This window comes from Sphaerodactylus townsendi, linkage group LG01 (assembly GCF_021028975.2).
Source record: "Sphaerodactylus townsendi isolate TG3544 linkage group LG01, MPM_Stown_v2.3, whole genome shotgun sequence".
In the NCBI taxonomy this organism is placed as follows: Eukaryota; Metazoa; Chordata; class Lepidosauria; order Squamata; family Sphaerodactylidae; genus Sphaerodactylus; species Sphaerodactylus townsendi.
Genome location: NC_059425.1, coordinates 94,521,138 through 94,543,265, shown reverse-complemented (window position 1 = coordinate 94,543,265; position 22,128 = coordinate 94,521,138). Strand labels below are relative to the sequence as shown.

The following is a 22,128-nucleotide window of genomic DNA, read 5'->3' as shown; positions in this document are numbered from 1 at the left end:
TACCTTTTGTCATAAAGGGGATGTATGCTGGTCTTCTGTCATTGGACTACAATGAGGGTTGCCAGGCAGTGCCTGGAAACTAGCGGGAGAGTGGGGGAGGGGAAGTGTCCTGGGAGTAAAAATAATTTTTTAAAATAACAACGCATCAGCTACAAAGCCTCAAGAAGTTCACATCACAGAGTTTCTAGCAATTCCTAGAGCTATCCCTTGTCACTTCTGAGGAGTTAGAATTTGCCTGAAACTCTATGGTAAGGTCTTCCTATAAATAAATAAGGTCTTCTTTTTCACCTGCCTCTGCTTCCAGAAGAGGCCTTTCCATCCAGACTGGGAATGGGGAATCCCCCACCTCCACTTGGGGTTTGGAACCCCAACTGCAACTTATTTATATCCAGCATTTCTCCATAGCTCAAAGTGGCTTACAAAACACAATTTAAAAATTCAGTAATAGTTTTCTCTTTCTGTCCCTGGCAACCCTAATTACAACTAGTCCAGAATGCAGAAGCAAGATTTCTGACTAGATCTTTCTCTCTTCCCCCTTTCTCTCCTCCCCCTTTTCTCTCCCTTTCTCCTGTTTCTCTCCCCAATTTCCCACACTTTCCTCTTTCCTCTCCCTTTCTGCCCAATTTCTCTTCCTTCCTTCCTTCCTTCCTTCCTTCCTTCCTTCCTTCCTTCCTTCCTTCCTTCCTTCCTTCCTTCCTTCCTTCCTTCCTTCCTTCCTTCCTTCCTTCCTTCCTTCCTTCCTTCCCCCCCTTTCTCTTTGGATGGAGAATACACTACTGAGTAGTAATGTGTGACAAGATCTTGGGGTATGGGTGGACATTAAGTTAAATATGAGTATTAGTGTGATGCAGTGACAAAAAAGGCTAATGCGATCTTAGGGTGTATCAATAGCGGCGTAACCCCCATATCACAAGAAGTGTGTGTGTGGGGTGTGCGTGTGTGAAGTTTGAGAACTTGCCTTGGGTGCCATTTGCTGTACATAGGCCCCTGGGATTGAAACTACCTTCCTATCCCTTCAGGTGTGGCAAGCCTATTTATGCCAGCCTATGGAGACTAATGAATCTGTTTGTGTTCCAGAATGCTTTGCTGGATTTATTGAGCAGTTCTCTCAATGAGCTGACTAAGACCAGGAATAAAAGTTTTCAAGAGAGTATCAACTGAATTGTTCCCCAATACCTTCTATGCCCTTGGACTTTCCTGATAGTTTGGTATACTAATGAGCCTGTCGCTCTGAGGGTAGGGGCACTGCCTTGAGGTTGTTCTCATTCCTCCAGGGATATTCACGGAGGGTTGTTATCAAAGGAAAAGGTGTCATCTCCTCAGGCTCTGTTGTGGGGTCCCATAGGGGTTCTACTTGCCCTAATGTTGTTTAACATCTGTATGTGCCCTCTGGTGGAGATTGTCAAAAGGTTCCAGTTTGGGTGTCACCAATACACTGATGACAGGAATCTGAGGCTTGTTCTCATGCCTGGATGCCATGATGGATTGGCCAGGAAAGAGCTGACTGAAGTTGAATTCTTCAGAAACAGAGGTCATGTGACTGGGTGGGTCAGGAACTCTTTACTGGTGCTCAATGGGCCCACCTGATGTCAGTGGACTCCACCAAGAGCCTGCGAATGTAGCTCATCCCACAAGTAGTCGTAGTGACAAAGGCAGCACTTTACCATTTATACTTTGCCTGCCAACTGGCTCCTTATTTATCTCGTTCAGACTTTGCCAGTGTGAACCAAACAATGGTCATTTCCAGATTAGCCTACTGTAATGAGCTCTTCATAAGATTAACTTGAAGATGCTTTGGAAATTACAACTGGTCCAGACTGCAGCAGCCAGATTGCCGACTAGGTCTTCCTGGTCAGCTCATATAGTTCCAATCTTTTGGCAGCTGCATTGGTTTCCAATTAGTTCCAGATGTTAATTCAAGGTGCTGATTTTACTTATAAAGCCCTAACTGGTCTAGGATCCTTAAACCTTTGAAATTGCCTCTCCCAATATTATGCTCCCCCCCCTCCTTTCTTTTCAGTCTTCATCATGGAGCGTGCTGCAAGTGCCTGGTCCATGAATAGCCTATTTATCATCCACTAGGACTAGGCAGTGGTGGCGAACCTATGACACTCCAGATGTTCATAGGTTTGCCACCACAGCACTAGGGCAAGGGCCTTCTGAGTGACTGCCCCTGCTCTCAGGAACCAGGTTTGTGCCTGGAGGGATCTATTAGGATTCCATTGGGCATGTAAGGCTGCCTTGTTTTGTGTAGCATTTAATTAACCAATAGGATGGGTGAGCTTTCTTACTGTCCAGGTTTGTTTTCAGAGCTGATGACTGAATGTATTTTATCTAAAATTTGTTTCATTATATTTATAGGTTTTATTATCTATGTAAGTTTTAGTGCTGTGTTTGTGTATGCTGTGAAGCACCCCACATCCTCTGTTGAGGAGAGGGTGCAGACTATAAATGTGATGGAAACTGTTGTGAGTCCCCACTGAGGAGAAAGGTGGGGTAGAAATTATATAAACTTAAACCTGCAAAATGTATATTTAGTCAGAAATCAGATTTTACAGAAGAAATCAGTTGTAGTAACTGTATAAACAGGTAGTTAATGCTATCTTCTTGGTTAAGCCATATTTCATCACACTTGCAAATAATTCCATAGACATTACTAGACCACAATATGTTTAATAGCTTACCCACAAATATTGGTCATTTGTGACCTAAAGAAAGCCATTAACTTTTGTAATGCTCCTAGTCATCCAGAAGAGATTCTTACCACTGACAATCACTATTTACAAGCTGATGTCATGCCTTGATTCTTAGAAATCTTTCATGGGCTTGAGTAGCTTTTACAGGTATTAGATCATCAATATGCAGGGATAAAGAAGTTGTATTGGGCAAGGGACGGAGAAGTATGACAACACCAAAGCAAGGATTTTGTTTAAGTACATAATTGCTTAGTGAGTTTAATACAAAGCAAGAAAGGCAAAATTGTTGATGATACTAATTTCTACTGGTGAACTGCCAATTTTGGATGCTACAACCCTACATTTGACTTCACTGACAAAGCTCCCACGGTGTAAAGTTATCACTTCACATAACATTTACCATTCAAACTCTGGGACTAATACTGTAACAATCCAGTGCCATTTACTTGAGTGAGGAGAAATTACTAGAAAATACTGACAGATTCGGAAACAGTCATTTTCTTTGCATAATGTTTATTCTTAGCCTGCTGTGGTTTGTCTCCACAATGTTGATAGTAGTACTATGTGAGAAAGTCCCACCTTTGGTTTAGCGTGTATTAGCAAGGGGAAAAGTAAAGCTGTCCTGGAGAAACTAGACCGAAAGTGAAAAGATGTAGAATGGGTTTTTGTCTCCAATTTTTAAAAATTGCAACATGTACGATGCCTGATTCTGGAGTGCGAACCAAATAATCTTTCTGAGGGATGCTGGCTTTTCCTAGTCTGCATGCCACATCTGGGGAATATACAAGCATTTGCCTATGTATTATCAAGGTTGAGCTTTTTGCTGTTTTTCTTCATGGAGATATGGATAAGAGGAATTAATTCTCATAAATTGATGTGGATTTGAATGAGGTGGAAACTGATGAAGGACATGCCGAAAGTAGCTAGTATTATTCCACGGCTAGCACTATTCCACTGATGCTCCACTGATGGTTTTTGTTTCTGCAAATAATTTGAGTAAATGGCTTTGCAGACTTCGTTGGTTCCAAGACTTTCAGCTTTCAGAAGATGACTCGACTATGCGTCATTCTATTAGAGAAAAGAAGACTATTCAGTGATCAGCGTCAGAGATAAATATTGCTTTGCATTTACTTGTTGGATTTCTGTCTGCTGTCTATGGATACATATCGAGTCCTTCTCCGTGGATGAAATAAAATTATGAAGAAAAAGTCACATTACTGGAGTTGGATACTAACATTGGATTACACTCATCTGTTGAATTTCTGATTACAGTTCATTGGTAATTTTTAAATTTTTTCCAGCATTTTCTCTTTAAGGTTAGCTATAGAGTACGAGAGTATGCAGATTACCTCATGAATAAATTTGAACATTGAAATTATATTATATTTGCCTGTTGGATTTGACTGCAATTCACAATATCAAAAGTATTTTTCTATGTATTTATTTGTTATGTTGGGGGGTTGTACATATTCACTTTTATTAAGTTGTATTGGTTCACACTGTTGTATTTCATATTAGCGGGAATTGTTCTTCTATTACTGAATACATGTTTATTTGTATATATCACTTTGGCATTTTTCCTTCCTTTTTTGTGCCAGTTATGCAGATATTGATCAGATAGATTGTTCTTTTTATTGCGAATAACCAAGCAGTCCCTGTTCCTTATGAGATACATACATGTGTGCAGCTCCATAAAGAAGCACTGTGTGTGAAAAAGAATTTCAGGAATATAGTTGTTAACATTCTTAAGAGAGCTTCTCTGGATTATTTTGGTTCAGTGCTGGGATTATGGGAAGGAGACTTTCAATGCAATTCCTTTGAGCATCGCACCGGCCATCGTCATTACTCAATCCCCACTCCCAGCGTTTAATCGCTTTTCTTCACGCTGAGGTAACCCCGAGAGCTTTCTCTGCAGGATGAGATATGCCACCAGTATGCGAGACTGGTGATGCTATAATAACAGCCACACTGTAGAAATGACGCACGACAAGCTGAATCATGAGCTGGAAGAGAGAGGAATCCCGATAGGAGTGCAATTGCAGTCCTCCCTTCGTCCCGCCCTTCTTTTTCTTCTGAGGACCGCCTCTCCTCTTCAGCAGCTGCAAACAGACCCGACTTTCGGCTCGCCTCTTCCCCTCCCTTCCGGGCGCCGCTCCACTCCTTTCCCCGGAGGAGCGGGCGAGAAGGCCTGTGGCTCGCTTTTGTCCCTCGACGCTCCCCGTACTACCAATGCTCCCGGCTTCGCTCCTCTCGGAGCCTCTTTCCAAGATGGCGGCCGCCCGGCTGGCTCTGCGCGGCCGGGTTGCTGCAGCAGGGTAGTTGGCGACACTCGCAGGCCCCCGCTTCCGGACCTCATCCGCGGCCCTTCCGTCTCGTCGCTGACCGGGGCTGCAGAAGGGGTCCCGCCGACGTGATGCCCGCCCCGATGCACGCATGAGAGACGCCACGGTCCCCGCCTCCGCTGCTGCCAGAGCTATGGAGGAGCCGGAGCGCAGCTCTGCGGCCAGCAGGTCAGATACATTGATAATGCATTGATAGTAAGGGAAAGAGGGCGGAGAGGGAATGTCAAATTGTTTCTCCCCTCCTGGTCCCGCTTCCGTTTGCAGCTGCCCTGAGGTCTTTGCTCATTTAGGAGGCTGCCTTCCCTTGACAATAATAGGCTCTTCTGATGCAGCTTCCGCCTGCCCGGCTACTTTTGCAGGCGTCTTTTTTTGTGGATGCGGGTTTGGCTGGACAAATGAGCGAAGGTGGCTTGTTGTTTGAGACCAGGCTTCATCATCATCAGTGCTTATAGCATCGGCTTCTCACCCGCAGGCTGCAGCACACCACCCGTTTGACTTGCTAGCAGTCCCATTAGTTTTGGAAGGATTGGACTGCTGCCTCACAAGTTTCGTTCTTGGGCTCAGACGGCAGTCCTTGCAAAAAGAAGATACAACGAAGCATGTTTCAGACCTTTGAATGTTATGGTGCAAACGAGAATCTGGAAAACTGTGTTTGGGTTTAAGGAACGGTTGTTAAAACATCAAACTGTTCCAGACACGTTGTGTGCTGCACTGTTTCTTCCTGGCTCCAGAAGAAACTTTTGAACATCTTCATCTGCGGCACAAGTGAAAACATTTTTTTAATGCGGGATAACTTGGTGTTATTCATACCCAAGAGTAAATCCCAGTACATTTGGGTCTGTTGGAATAAAATGTGTTTTGGATTGTAACCTAAGTTTCTCCCTTCTGTGAGAGACCTCTTGTGGGCTTTGTTGCTGCTTCATCCTTTTCTTCTCCAGAAGAGAAAGTTGTGAAGACAATAATTTTCTGATGGTTGTGGCAGATGGTTGCTGCAGTTGCAGGGATAACAGTAGTTTGATTGTGCAACTTTTTAAAAAGTTTGTGTTTATGCGATCATTAAAGCATTGATGTTGCATTTTTCAGTTTCATTATCTTAACAAAACAGAACTTGGTGCTCAGTTTCAGGCTAATTGGGAAAGAAAAACTGTGCATAGGGAAAGAGGTGTATTTTATAGATGGCTTTTTATTTTCAAATTAAAAAAGACTACCGTGGTCTTTGCCCATTGATTCCTCTTACAAAATCAGGAGGGGCAACTGTCACTTGATTACTGTTTTGATTTATCACGGGTCGGCATGAGAAAGTACTGTAAATGGGAATTTTAATGACATAGCTGTTTAATAACATAAATGAACAGCTACACATTTTTTTCCTCAACATTAAATTTGTAGTAAAAGAACTGTGGCTCAAGACATGTTTATGGCAATCTCTCACGCGACATCTTGCAGTGATTTTTGATCTCGAGTTTTATATGGTTATCCAGATCGCAGTGGGCTCCATGCCCCTAACCCCTGCAAGGGTCAACTGTAAATGTATTGTGTCATGAGCCTTCTTCTGTTGCTAGATCAGAATGGAGCTAGCTGTTGTAGTTTGGATATTTCCAACAGTGATCTTGTGGGCTGCCTCATAAAATCCAATCACCTCAGTTATTATCTTTCTTCTTCTGCTGCACTTATAAGTGACATGACAGATGGAATCCTCCGAAGAAACAAGTTATGTAAAAGTGTTACTGTTAAGACCCCCCCCCCCACACACACACACACACTGCTTCCTGGATCTGTTCACATCCAAGTTGTTCCCAAATAAGTTATGGCACCATAAATATAATAGATTAAATTATTTAACTATCCCATTCAGTATTCTACTTGTTCATAAGTTTGTTTGTAGTGTGATCCACTTCTTTCACTGCTGAGGTATTAGAATGAAATGTAGTATATGCATTCAGATCACAGTTGTACATTTCAAGTTTGAATAACAGTTTGCTGTCCTCACACAGTTTCATATAGGAGGAGAAACATCCAAAATACAATGTAGTGTTATGCTTGAAAAATGAGACAACCCAGTGAACAGTGGCATACCATGGCCAGCTCCTGCCAGAATCCCCCATCCTGCCACCCCACCGCCACGTCCTGAACTCCTGCCCCTCCATCCCCCCACCGCCACTTCCTGAACTCCTGCCTTCCCCCTGTATTTGTTCCATCCCCCCAGCAACCCCCCCCAAACCTTTTCTTCTGCTCCGTCCAAGTGGCACCAATTGGCAGCACACTAAGGGCAGTGCCTGCCCACCGCTAGTGTGTTGCCAGCTGGTGATGCTCAGAGGAAAAGGTTTGGGTTTTTTGTTTGTTTTGGGGGGGGAGTTGTAGTTGTGGGGGCAGTGAGGGGAGTTCTGTGTGGTGGCAGGGAGTTCATCTGCGAGCTGCAGAAAATGCGCCACCACTTGATGCGCCTGGGTCTGATGACCCCCCCCCCGCCCACCATAAATAAGCCACTGCCAGTGATAGTGAAAATTGTTGACAATACCATTGTGGTGTTTAGTTTTCAAGGCCAAATTGACCCTGTGCTTGCTTTCTGTTGGGGGTGCTGCTGGTGCTGTGAACAACTAGAACCTAAATGCTTCCTCTGAAAGTATGGACTCTCATACTGTTTCTTTTAGGTTTTTTCCCCCTTCCGGTTTCTTGGGACAGTGCCCTGCGTTCTTACCTTGCACTAACCCCTGAATAAGCTGGATGACAGTGGTTTGCAACAGTGTTTGTGCATCAGTAGGGAGATGAACCTTCATTTTTAATCCTAGGATCAGGTAGGCCTGCTGAAGCTTAATAAATTTAAACTGAAGTTTGGTGTATGTAGTGGGGTTAATTGCCTGAATGGTCTTCTTATTTATATGCTGACCACTTATGGTGATTGGTGCATCTTGCATTGCTGAACGGACAACTACATCATTACTAGTTGGAATTGGCCTTTAGAAATGGGACTGAAATAGTTTCATAGGTGTAATACCTTCAGATTTCCAGCTGACTGTCGTACTACAGCATAACTCTTAGTAATTCCCAAGTAATTATTTCTCTTGCTTAGATAACATCCTGTTGATTCATTTTACTTCTCACTGTAAGGCATTCAGGAAATGCCTCCCTTTAAACAACTAGCAGTAAAAAGTATGGATTACAGATGAAGAAGCACCATTTCAGCAGCTGGAAAGGAAAGCTGAATTTACATTTATAAGATTCTTCTTGTAATAACAATAATGAAAGTCACCATTGATAAGCACCCCAAAGGAAGATATAAAGGACTGGAATTTGCTGAATTCTATTTGTGGCAGCAAAGCATCTAACACTTACTGACTGAGCCAGTGTGTTTGGGGAACAGTGCTCTCAGAATATTTGTGGTCTACCTTCTGTGATTAAAAGTAAAGTTTTCAGTTTGCCTGGAATTAAAACTTCACACAGGCCCTTCAGACAGAACTACCTTTGCACAAACATCTGAGGAGTAGAAATCGGTCCTGGGGTGCAGGAAAGGAGCGAGATGACTTAAGGAAGGGTTCAGGGAAGGCACAAAGGGTTGAGAAGAACCAGTGAAAGAAGAGTAGCTGAAAGGGCAAAGGAGATGGGAATTCGGACAAGAAGCAGTAAAGACATTTTATATTATTTATGGTCATGAGAAACTGAGTGTCAAAGAGGGAGAGAGGCAGGAGTTCTAGGGAGTCCAGCCAAACAACTGTTTGCCTTAATGGTACGTGATGGACAAGGACTCAAAGGCAAATTCTAAGGAAATGTGGCCGAGACACAGAAGAGAGGAGCCAATGAGAAAGCAGGACTTAGCCTAAGTCTCACATAGGATCTAGAAGAAAGGGGCTACTGCATATTGTTGTAGGGCAGGAAAGTGGCAAGAACAAATCTGTCAAGGCTCACTATGGACTCTCAGATAAAGAGTCCCTGAGAGTCCCCCTTTATGTGTTGTTGATTTAAAATATCCTGATCTTACTTTGAGTATTGTAATGTCACTTTACTATAAAACCCCTAAGCTAGATGTCTCATAACAGGCAAAATAATTAAAACAGTGACACTGTTAAGGTGTCATGAACTTGTGAGGCACAAACCTGATGAATAGTCATGCTTGCATGCTTCCTCCCTCCTTTCATGTGCATGGTGTGGTTGAAGATGTTAATGCTTCAGAAGTCTTTTGACTAATTCTGGCTTGTCATGATGTCTGAATGCAAGTGCTTGGAAAAGTTGAGAGTTGGTTTCTTCCCAGCTTCTGAACCACAATGCAGAATCTAAACCTTTGCATGAGAAAGTATGTTTAAATGAATAAGTGTGTCAAAAAAAGTCTGTGCCTGTGTTCAAAACATTTAATATATGGCTTGTTATGAACATGGGAAGCTTGTTTTATACTGCCGGGTTCTTGAAGGATGTTGATTTTACACAGTATGATCATATAAGTAGGTTTTAATAAGTCTAATCTTTTTACACAATGCAGCAATTTTGATCCCATCCTTAGCTTTAGCAGTTGTGGAGTTATCAATTGCTTTTGTACTATGTAGCTCAATCCTAAGCATGTTTATTCACAAAGAAGTCCTACTGAGTGCAGTATAATTTACTTCCAAGTGTGTGTACTAGGAAAGGAATCTTAAAATGCAATCCTGTGATTGCACTGTAGTCTAGTATAAATCTTCTGATCAACAAGGACTTAGACTAGAACAGAGTAAATCTGCACTTTTACTCTGTTCCATAAAAAGATGACAGTAGATTGTACATTCCTCTGGCACAGAACAAATGATCTTCTTTATTGTAGAATGCTCTGCCTGGGGCCTAGTGCCTGCCTAGCCCTGCTGCCTCTGTCCGTTTGAAAGCAAAAATACATTTTGACATAAATGCTTCTGTATCAAAGTACTATGTTCAGTAATGCACAAAATAATGGTTTTGATAAAGGCAGTGCATGAAAATGAATGAAAATTCTCATATTTGGGACTATATTCTAATGCGAAAGCATACAATCTTCTCAACTGCTGCACCTCAACTGACTGAACTAGCATGTTTATGCGGAACATGTTTATAGTAACGTTAGTGGTGAAGACCTGGTTAATTCTTCTTGTTTCTGAAAATCTTGACTACAAACACACACACACATCCTTTGTTACACCATCACTAGTGGAATGTGGCTGTTCTTAGAACTTCATGCCAAGTGAAAAATCTGCGAAGAGTTCTGTTGAATCAGACTAAGAGCCCATCTAGTCTAGCATCCTGTTTCCAGTTGGCCCGTTATTTTGGTAAATAATAAACAGGCTTAATGACAACGTTGTTTGCTCCAGCAACTTGTGTTGCCTTTGAATGCAGAGCTTCCATTTAACTGTAATTGCTATTACCAATCAATGTGCCTCTGCTCCACAGTTTTATCTCATTGGCTGTTAAAGTCATTTGCTCATATAGTGTTTCCATCTACATAAGCTAATTTTGCATGGTGTCAAGAAATATTTTAATCTTTCTGTCCTGAATTTACTGTAGATCATAGAGTTGGAATGGACCATACAGACCATTTAGTCCAATCTCCTGCTCTATGCAGGATCATTCTACAGCATACCTGACAAGTGTTCATCCTGCTTGAAGACTGCCAGAGAGGAGGAGCTCACACCTCCATAGGCAGCTGATTCCAATGCTGAATTATTCTTACTGTAAAATGTTTACCTAATGTCCAGCTGGTATTTTTCCACCTGTAATTTATACCCATTATTGTGAGCCCGGTCCTCTGCTGCCAGCAGGAACAGCTCCCTGCCCTTCTCTAAGTGATAGCCTTTCAAATACATAAAGAGAGCAGCCGTGTCCTCCCCTTTGTTAACGTCCTTTTTTACAGACTAGCCATTCTCAAGACCCTTAATCTTCCCTTATCGGGCTTGGTCTCCAGGCCCCTGATCATACTCTTCACTCTCCTTTGCACATGCTCCATTCTGTCCACATTCTTTTTGAAGTAAGGCCTTCAGAACTGCACACAATACTCCAGGTGCAGCCCGGGCCATGCAGTGTATAGTGGGGCTATGGTAACTTGCAGTTGGGATGTTATGACCTTGTTGATACACCCTAAGACCTCATTAGTCTTTTTTGCCACTTCATCACAGTGATTGCTCATATTCACCTTGCAGTCAACTCATCCCCCTAGATCTTGTTCATGCACAGGATTCAGGAAAAGCAAATAGGTCGGTTTAGTTCTCAGAGGATCCCTGAGTTCTAAGAAAATGAATGCAATCTGAGGCAGAAGTTAAAGGAGGTGGGGCTGTCATATTACCTTCCCTTTCTAATGGTATACCCAGGTATACCCTTGGAAGTTCCATGGAACACAGTTTGCTTGCGTGATCCCGAATTGTAGTATTCAATAGTGATTCAGGTTTTCTAGGAAAGTTTGAATTGGAAAAATTTTCAATTCGAAAAAATAATTTAAATAACATTAGCAAAATTTAGATATTGTTAACAAAAGGAGGTAACCATACCACATATAACGCATATCCTACATTTAGCTCATCTATTTGCAGCACAGTAGACCTGACAACTATAGATAAGCAGACTATATTTACTTATGTGGGGTGGAAGATTTTGCACAGGAAACTATAGCATTGGAAAAAAATTTCTGCCGCACATCCCTGGTATTCAGTTCACCTATGCTGTGTAAGGTCCATTCCCAGTTCTTGCACAGCAGAGCTCACTAATGTGACTGAACATGGGGTGGAACTAAATGATACAGCAGATCAAAGAGTTGTTGCCAAACAAAACATAGTCTCAGCATAATAGCTGCATATTGGTTGCTTCACAGATAATTCCAAGTATTCTTTTATGGCGTATGTGGGCAGCCCTGACCTGGATCACTCAGGCTAGCCAGATCTTATCAGACCTTGGAAGCTAAGCAGTGTTGGCCCTGGTTAGTATTTGGATGGGGGACCACCAAGGAATGCCAGGGTCACTGCCCAGTGGCAGGCAGTGGCAAACCGCCTCTGAATGTCTCTTGCATTGAAAAACCCATGGGTTTGTAATGTCAGGTATGAATTGATGGCAAAAAATCTGTTGATGATTTAGTTAATAAGAATTTGGAGTCCAATGAATCCAGTGGAAGTCAGTACTGCAGCCTGGACATGCATCAAGTGCATGTAGAAATATTTTCAGAATGTGAAAAATACAGATAGCATTTGATTGAATACTGAGCAAGATGCACTTGGTTTAAATCAAATCAATTTAAATCATGATTTAAATAATTGTTTTCTACATAAAAAACTCATTCTTGCTGGTATAATCTTTATTTACAACTACATTAAGGTTTCCTTTTTAGAATAATGCTTGTCTTTCCCATAGGTACAGAAACATAATTAAAATATTCCCAAACTTGTTATTTTTCATGGTCTGCTGCCATTTTCGATTTTCTCCTCTAGGAAGAGATTAATATGATAGGTATACATACAAAGATCCCTAGACTTGTGGAATAGTCTGCTCAAAGGTTTCACTTTCATTTTTACTGATTGCCCCTTCTTCCTCACACTTAGCTCTTTTCAGATCTATTTCACTCCAAACAATCTTCTGTTCATTGAACTTCTTTAAATTTAGCACTTAAGAGGTAAGGGATTCTGTGTCCGTTGATTTGCAAATGAACAGTGGGATTAAAGTCTTTTTTACAACTCTGTATGTTTATTTTATAACATTTTTACTGTGAAGAAGAGTCATGTCATCTCTGCAGATGCGCAGTCAGTTTTGAGAATTGCAAAACCAAGCATGTGTGATAGTACAGAAAGTCTGCCCAAAACAATCTTACAGAAACCTCTGGAACATTGTGAATTCCTTTACCAAAAAAATAAATTAAATTGAGTGAATATTCAGTCTCATTTTACACAATTAAACATTAATCCTTATTTCAAGATGAATAACTTTTGGATTATAGTGTATCTTAATTGGATCTGTCTATCTTTAGATAGATTTTTTCTTCAAAATGCCTTTTATTTAAAAAGCCCAATTTAAATTTTAAAAATCTGATTTTTAATTTTTTTTTAGTATTGATTTTTATCCACTCTGATACTCAGTGGTTATATTTCTGTGGAGAATACTGATACAAATGAAAAAAAGTGTGTGTTTTACTATCATAGTGATAGAACTGCAAAATAAAACTGCCCAAGTTTTTGTGGGAAGAGATATACCATGGAATATTTTATAAAGTGGATGATATGAATCCATTAATTTCTTGATTAACAAGCAACAAAGCAAACCAAAATAAAAAAGAGGGGCTCACAAAATCTCTGAAGAAACCTTTCAGTGGAGAGCCAGGTGGTTAAGAGCAGGTGGATTCTAATCTGGAGAACCGGGTTTGATTCCCCACTCCTCCACCTGAGCGGCGGAGGCTTATCTAATGAACCAGATGTGTTTCCGCACTCCTACATTCCTACTGGGTGACCTTGGGTTAGTCACAGTTCTTCAGAACTCTCTCAGCCCCACCTGCCTGACAAGGTGTCTGTTGTGGGGAGAGGAAGGGAAGGGAGTTTGTAAGCCACCTTGAGTCTCCTTACTGGACAGAAAGACGGGGTATAAATCCAAACTCTTCTTCTTTTTGCTAACTTGGGGGAAGGGCCCAGAAAAAAATCTGAAATGTTTAATTGCTCCCAAATTAATTTAAAAAAAAATTTGAAAAGGAATTTTCTGTGCATGTGCAGACAGCACAGCTACTTACTTCTATAGGGGCAATTGAGAGCTGTGTTGGAGCTCAGTGGGCAGCTGGGGCAGAGACATGAAGCCTGGCTGTGATGGCAGTGGACATCAGGAGCTGCTCCATGCTTGACCATGGTGGTGGTGAATGCTGAGAGCTTTTCTGGACATGACTACAGCTGTGGTGCATACTGGGAGCATTTCTGGACCTGGCTGAGGTAGAGAGTTCTGGGATTATGGTTCTGGCTCCAGCAGCAACAGGACCGCAGAACCAGTTGAGGCTTGGAGCAGCTCCCAGATGCTGATGCATCTGGGCTCTAAGGGGAGTGTTTGAGCCTTGACTCACTCCAGCTTAGCAGTGGGAAGGATGGGATTCCCCCCCCCCCCAAGTTTTGTTCCCCGTTTGTTTTGGCATAATTATGAACCACAGAAGCTAAAATTCTATTAATACATGTTTTACAATATAATGTATGGAATATTTTTAGTGCTTGAAAATTGTGCTTACAACTGTCTGGTGAGAGGGTGAAAGGGAACTCCATAGTTGTCTGTCACTGCAACCATAGTGTGGGAATTTAATAACTTATCAGATTGTACTGTTGTTGAAGCATTCTGTTGCAGTTTTGTTATTTGTTGAATTCTGTACCTGATCAAAAGCTAGCTGACACAATGTTGAAGAATTTAGTTGAGAGGTATGAGTTTGTAGTGAAAATGCTTCACTACTTTAATTCAGGCTTTGTCACTCTTTATTTTTTACCCCCAATAGTAAATGTGACATCACTGGGTGAGCATAGTTAGGGGTGGGACTGTACTTCATTTCATATTTATGACTTGTACTGCTTAGTATGCAAATTACCTCTCACATGGATGTGTAGTAAACAGCTAGTACAGCCATGACTTTTGCACGGAGTGAATGAACACGCTGAAGGGATCAATTCTAAGCAGTTCTACTCAGAAGAAAATCTTGTTGTATTCAGTGGGGTTTACTCCCAGTATTTATTTCGATTACAGTCAGAGACCATCATATACAGATAAGCACACTGTTTGATGTGGGTTTACTCCCAGAATTTTTTTTTTCTGGTAGGAAGGATTATCTTTATAAAAGCTGTAATAATGAATTGTTGTAAACACGAACACTCCTTGCCTTACTTCCAGAGAATTACTTTACAATGGTTATAGCACTATTATATTGCCAGTAATGTTTGCACAGTCAAATATCACAGGAAGGTACTGCAATGCATAGAGTTGCCACTTCCTTTTGTAACTTACTTCATATGATAGTTTCCTCAAGGGATTTCTCAAGGAAGTGAAATATACGCACAGGATAAATGAAAGAAATGCACAAGAGGAGAACCAAATGCATTTAATGTGAGGAAGCAACCATAAGAGAATATTACTATACATGAAACCAGTTGACCTTTATTGCATTGGCATTTGTATTACCAGACTTCACTCCTTTAGCAATAGAATATGATCACTATGCTGGAAACAGAAAATAACTGATGTGAATGCTTACATGATTATTGTGTATATGAGGCTCTGCTTCCACTGACTTTACTACTTTAAGCATTTGTCCTGACCTAAGCTATTATATTATGTATTGTCTTGCAATATTTAATAAGGGAATAAAGAAGGTCATTAGCCATCTGTCCTATTCTTTCTTCTGGATTTTGGAATTGGAGCACAGGATATCAGCTTAACTTGCACCTGGTTGCTTATAACCATCTTTCCTTTGTTATGTATTGCCTCGAATGAATGGGCAAGTTACGAATGGGATGGATTAGAACCATTATGCAGTCTTTGTACCACTTGGTGAAATTCCTAGAGGCTAGTTTATTACTCTTATTTGCTGCTGGGCAAAATTAAGCCAGGCTCTGATTTATTGAAAATTGTTCCAGGAAATTAAACATATGTAGATTACATAACTTTAACATGCTTCTCATGTTAATTTATTCAGAATATAACAACACATGATTAGTGAAAGCCTCATGATCTGCTGCAGGTCATATTTCCAAATGGAAAATTAACTTAAGCCAAAATGAATTCTACAGCTTTCTTACTTTCCATGCATCCATTGTTTCTTTACATTGTGGCTTGCTGTGCATGCATATTAGATGAATGAGTGGCTGTCTTCAATGTTAGAAATGCACAGAGTGTGGTATGAGTTTGGCATTCATATCATTTATAGCAAAAGGGATTAGTTTGCAATGGCTAGCTAACTCAGCTGTTTTCTTGTATGTTAATTAATGTTTTCAGTGTCAAGGTTGATTATATTGTTATGTAATCAGGCAGTATTGGTACGTGTGGAATGCAGTTCATGCTTTTTCTGTGATGAAGAAAAAGGCTAAGACCAATGGAAGATTGTATATCTGTGAGCAGATGAGATATATTTATAATTGATTGGTTGTCATTATTTGCCCTACTGAATTGTATCAAGTTGCATTATTAATTTACTTTGCATAATTGGAATATGTTCTGAACCTAAAATTGTTAAAACAGAATGAGTAACTATCAATTACAGAACAAAATAAAATGTAAAGGTTAATATTTGCCTCATGGTGTCCTCCTGGAGTAATATAAATATTATGCCTTTCATTTATCTTGAAATCATTTGATTGGTCTTTTATTCACATAGTTAATTAATTTTACCTTTACTTCATACTCTGTTAGTTTACTTTCCCAGTGACCTTGTCAGCCACAATCTTTTCACCTACCATTTTGCCAACACTGGTATAAGGGGAACAGCCTTATAATGGCTGGGCTCCTACCTTTGGGATTAGGGTCAGAGGGTAGCATTGAGGGGACAGGACCTCATTGCACCCTTCTTTGGTATATGGGGTCCCCCAAGGAGCAGTCCTTTCCCCAATGCTCTTTAACCTCTATATGCACCCTTTGGCCTAGCTCAGGGGTAGGGAACCTGCGGCTCTCCAGATGTTCAGGAACTACAATTCCCATCAGCCTCTGTCAGCATGGCCAATTGGCCATGCTGGTAGGGGCTGATGGGAATTGTAGTTCCTGAACATCTGGAGAGCCGCAGGTTCCCTACCCCTGGCCTAGCTAGTCTAGAGTTTCGGGCTGGGTTGTCACCAGTATGCTGATGACCCAAAACTGAATCTGTTGATGAGTGACTGACCAAGTATTACCCAATATAATTTGGCCAGTTGCTTGGGGGCCTGGTGGGATGGATGAAGCAGAGCCTGCTGAAGTTGAATCCAACAAAGACAGTGGTCCTGTGGCTTGGCCAGGGGGATGTTGGGTTGGGGTGGCAGTTCCTGGCTTTTGACAGTGTGCAATTAATGTCTGAGCCAACTGTCAAGAGTCTGGGTGTGATCCTGGATGCTTTTCTTTCTTTGGAGGCCCAGATCACAAATGTTGCCAAGCTAGCATTTTTTCACCTCTGCCAGAACAGACAGTTGGCACTCTACCTGTCTTGTCCTAACCTCGCTACAGTGATCCATGGAATCCACATTGGATTATAGTAACTTGATCTACACAGGGCTGCCAATGGGTCTGATCTGAAAGCTCCAGTTGTCTAGGATGCTGCTACATAGCTCCTTCCAGTTCGACTCGTGCTCAGTCAGCTGCATTGGCTCCAAGCGTAAGCACTGAATTTGATTCAAGGTTTTAGTGCTGATGTTTGAAGTCCTTAACAGTCTGGGACCAGTGTACCTACAAGACTGATAGGTCCCCCAAGGAGTGTTGGGTTGGGTCTGCTGGTAATAACTTGCCCAAAAAGTGTTTGGCTGTCCTCAGCTACAGTTGGGGGAGGGGGGGTTGCATCCCTCTAACCATAGATGTTTTAGCTTGTTCTGTTTCTGTGTCAGATTGCTGTAATAGCTTATACATTTCTTGTATATAAATGCTCTTTTTGCTGCATTATCACCTTTCAAATTCACTGGAGAATTTGCTTGAATTCCATCTTTTCAAATTGGAAAAATTGTGGAATTTTTCCTTTCAACCCCCCTCCCCAACACCCCCCCCCCTCCAGCATGATAGTAACCGATCCTTTCTGTTCTGCCTCTTTCACTCACAGTAAGAAATGTATTTCCACTTATTGGAATGAGTTTCATAGTCCCACTTAGAAATTTTGAAGCTGGGGAGAAAAGTCCCATTTTTCCTTTTTTTTCTTTAGCAGGAAAAATGTAAATGTAAATACTTATTTTCTTATCAAACCTTAACTTCTTTTACTGGTTGAACAACAGAGCATATTAATGGAATTTAAAAGACATATGCTCATTTTCTATAAGAGAAATTGCAAATATACCTTCCCTCCCCAAACTTTTCCCTCCTCTGGCTCTGCCCTCAAATCTCCAGGAACTGTTCAATCTGGAATTACCAATCCTAAGTACATCTGAGTTTTCTACTCAAAATTCATTATTAGTATTTTTTGTGTGCCAACATTATGCAAATATCCTGATTGTTCATGAGAGGAAGTAGGGAGGATACATGTTTTTATTTTCTAGTCCAGTCTTGGATAGAAGTAAAAAAGATTTTGTAGATAGAAAACTGGGAAGGCAATATATAACCCTTTCCAGAAAAGGATTTCTTGAGTGGGCTTTTCTGCTGGTCTCCGGAACTGCAGAATCTTGGGCAACGAATTGATTCTGGAGTACCAAGCAAGGACAACAACATGGTATAATTCAAGAAAAAGAAAAGGCATCCACTGTGAGTAGACTAAATTGAATACCAGGAAGGATATATAATAAAGTGTTTTCTGCTTCATGAATAAGTTTTTTTTCCACATTCAACTTAAATTTGTTACTTCACATTAGAATAATTGTCTAAACATCCTTCCTGGCATATACAGTGTAGTCTCCTCATGGTGGATCCCTTTTCTTGTTCTTGATCCTGGAAAAGGTATGGGGTTACTAATATTATGGGTACTTGCTCCCTTTTTGCTATCATATATGGCAAGAAAGAGCAACCAGTTTCTGCACAACTCATTTCAGCAAACCATACGGTTCCTATTACTAATTAATGTATTGTTTTGTGTATTTTCTTCTCTCATTTCATGTTTCTTTTCAACTTACCTTGCTACAGTTTCTTTTTGCGTGTGATCACTGTTTCACATTCTGTCATGTCCATTTTAAAAATCATAATGTTTGATACTCTTTAGTCCACGAGTACAGCTACATCAACAGTCAACAGTCTTACATTTGAGTTTCCTAACTCTCTGCAGAATAATGTATTTTCAATCCACTTTCAACGCACTTTGCAGCTGGATTTTTCTGTGTGGAATAGGAAAATCCACTTGCAAACAATTGTGAATGTGGATTTAAAGTGCATTATTCTGCATGTGCGGAAGAGGCTACAGGTGTATCACATTTGGACCTGGAGACATTGTTTTTTATTTTTCCCAATACGTCTAGTACTTCATCTCACATCACCTCATTTTGACTCAGTTCTTCAGACTCTTATCCAGAAAATAGTGGCTGTGGCATGGGTACATGCCCCACACTTTCTATAGTGAACACAGAAGCAAAATATTAATTGCTTTTCTCTGCCATCTTCATTTAGCAGTCCCTTTATTCCTTGTTCATCCAAAGCTCCAACTGCTTATGTGACTGGTTTCCTACTTTTGCCAAACTTAGACATGGGAACCCAGGTTCAGATCTCCACACATGCCATGGCTGCTTGCTGGCTGACCTTGGGCCTAAAGATAAGGGGGAAGCAGGAGACAGGGAGAGAGAGGCTGATGGCATGATGTCACGGTGTCATAATTGCATCAGTGCACAATGTTTGATTGCATAGGTGGGCTTCTAGTCATGGGAGCAGTGGTAGTATGCTATTCTATCATTGGTGGAGGTCAGTGGGGTCATTTATAAGCTCCAGTGAGAGCATTATGCTAGGGTTGTTTTCACATTCCCCTTTGTGGAAGAACCATAAGATATGTGGTGGCACTGGGGAAACTGCTTGGGGTGGGGTTATCTGGCTTTTAAACTCTTCACAGTTTATATTGTCGTAAAAGGACTACCTCTGATGACTTTTGTATTCCAGAATTCTGTGAATACTTTCCTGTCTCCCACCCCCAACCTCGTTAGTTTTTTTAAACCCCAATAAACCAGGAAATTTTATTGACTGTTTGCTAGGTTTCATGTTCATATACCACTCTATTTAGCTTAGAGAGAGTTATTCTTCATGGTTTGCTTTTGAAAATTTTAAACAGAAACAGGCAGAAATGAACAAAACTTTTAAGTCCAAATTACAACAGAAAGGACCTAGAATGTACTGTTAATGTACCTAGAATGCAAGCTGTTAACACGATAACAAAAAAACTTTCCTTTACTGGCTTTTTCAATAGTCTGTTTCTTTTGTCTTGTGATATTAAATCTTTTGTATGTTGTTTCTACTAAAGTTCTGAACTGCATTAAAAATCTACTGTGAAGAATTTATCATATTTATTAGTTTCTCATTGTTCCACTTAGAAGGAACTAAGAGTTCTGATTAAATTTTCTGAGGGTTGTGAGAGTTATGAAGAACTGCCAAAAATGCCAAAGGACTTTATTTTTCTAGTGATATCAAAAGAACACAAGTTTCTAACAGTGCAGACCCAAATAGAGTTGCCCCCTTCAAAGTTTGTTAAATGTAATGGACGGAGTTGTGACTCTGCTTATATAAATTGCTTGTCATCTCCATTTTGTTTATGATATGCATTAGGTGGAAACTGTGTTCTCTTCCATTTTTTCTTGCCATCAGCTGCAAAGCATAAGGTTTTTTTTACTAGTTCTCTTGCCATGTCTTTTTCTAATGACTTGCCTTGTAATCATACCTAACTGCTCTTTTCTCCACTGCCAGTTCTAACAGATAATATAGTATAGGTCTGACAGCAAACTACCCTAAGTTTATGTGAATTAAGTTGAAAATGGAAGTACCCTGTTTCCCCCTAAAATAAGACATCCCCTGAAAATAAGACATAGCAGAGGTTTTGCTGAAGTGCTAAATATAAAGCATCCCCTGAAAGTAAGATGTAGCAAAGTTTTTGTTTGGAAGCATGCCCGTCGACCAGAGCATGCAGCTGTGGAGCGGAAAAAGAAGACATCCCCTGAAAATGAGACATAGCGCATCTTGGGGAGCAAAAATTAATATAAGACACTGTCTTATTTTCGGGGAAACAGGTATGAATCATTCAGACATACCACATGCAAAGGGAGAGAGGCAGGAATTGTTGTCTTGTTTCCAAATGTACTACTATTTTGCCCTGGTGAGTAACAGTAGGAGATAACATGGTAGTCTACTGATTCCCTGTGTTTTTGTACACTTGTCCTAGTATGTTGGGCTAAGTCCCACACTATATGCTGAATGTAATTTCACTTTCTGGTAATCATTAGTAGCTTCTTTAGAGACGACACATTTATTTTTCAGGACAGTCTGTTTCTAGATTGTAAATATACAATCCTTCTACATTCTTATCGTTTCTGAGCTGACTTTGCCATGACAGAGGAGACGATTGTTCCTTCCTTCCTCATTAGCCTGACAGATGGTGACATTAAAAGTCAGTTCATTTTTCCTCAGACATAAAATGAGCTCTTGCTCTTTTATCGGTTTCCTTTGGCTTAGAGTGTGTAATACATTTTAAATGTCAATAGAGGTACTCTGCAAAGATTACGAATTATATATGGTAAATATTTAGAATAACTTTTAGAGATTTTGTTTTGCAAAGGAAGATACATTTTGTGCTAAATTAATCAGCTCATATGTCTAACACATTGTAAATGCTTGTGTAAATACTCAGCAAACATTTACTTTTGAGCATAGCTTGGCCTAAAATTTCCTTTTTAATCAAATAAATAAATCCTAGACATTCCAGAGTTCGTTTAGACTTACCAAAAAATCTTATTTTTTAAAATTAGGATGCATTATTATATAGCCAAGAGGTACTGTAACCAGAGGTCCGAATGTGGTGGGTGTTGATCTGCTGAGTTGTGAAACTATTACTCCTGCCGTTAAGAAAAAAATAGAGAAGCTTAGTGCCTAATATGTTTTTGTTTTGAGCATGTGTGTTTGTCATGCATTCATATGGGAGAAGGAGGTCACTGAAAGTGTGGAGAAAGTGTAAGAGTGTAAGTGTGTCTGGCGAGGATGTGTGTAATGAATAAATGGCTTCTAGAGGCATAATTGATTGTATGCATGTTTTGACTTGGGGATTTTTGATGTGCTCATCTTGATCCTAATTTCCTTGGCAGCCCATTCACAAGCATTAGAATAAGTTTGGGTGCAGTTCTTCTGCACATCTGCCCTTCCTTTGCAGTATCACAGTTGTGGAGTCAGTTTATTTTTTCCACATGTGTGTTAATAAACAAGATGTTCAAGAGAGGGTGCTATAGTCATTCGTGACATCTTCAGTGGCGTCACAGCACCCACCTTTTATTTTTGTAGATGCTTATATTGATATATCAATGTAGCATCATAACGATAGGTTTAGGACGTCCACT

General features: G+C 40.6%; 1 protein-coding gene across 4 annotated transcripts in view; it reads left to right on the top strand.

Moving 5' to 3' along the window:
- The first annotated feature begins 4,947 nt into the window (after positions 1-4,947).
- The window catches only part of MAP3K4 (mitogen-activated protein kinase kinase kinase 4), a 74,288-nt gene continuing 57,107 nt past the window's right edge, over positions 4,948-22,128 (top strand). For 3 of the 4 annotated variants that reach the window (XM_048487728.1, XM_048487721.1, XM_048487702.1), the window contains exon 1: positions 4,949-5,206. In XM_048487728.1, coding sequence (XP_048343685.1) covers positions 5,130-5,206 — 77 coding nt within the window. In that variant the 5' untranslated portion in view covers positions 4,949-5,129. Of the gene's footprint in view, positions 5,207-22,128 lie in introns of all 4 variants that reach the window. The other variant, XM_048487712.1, reaches the window with a different exon arrangement.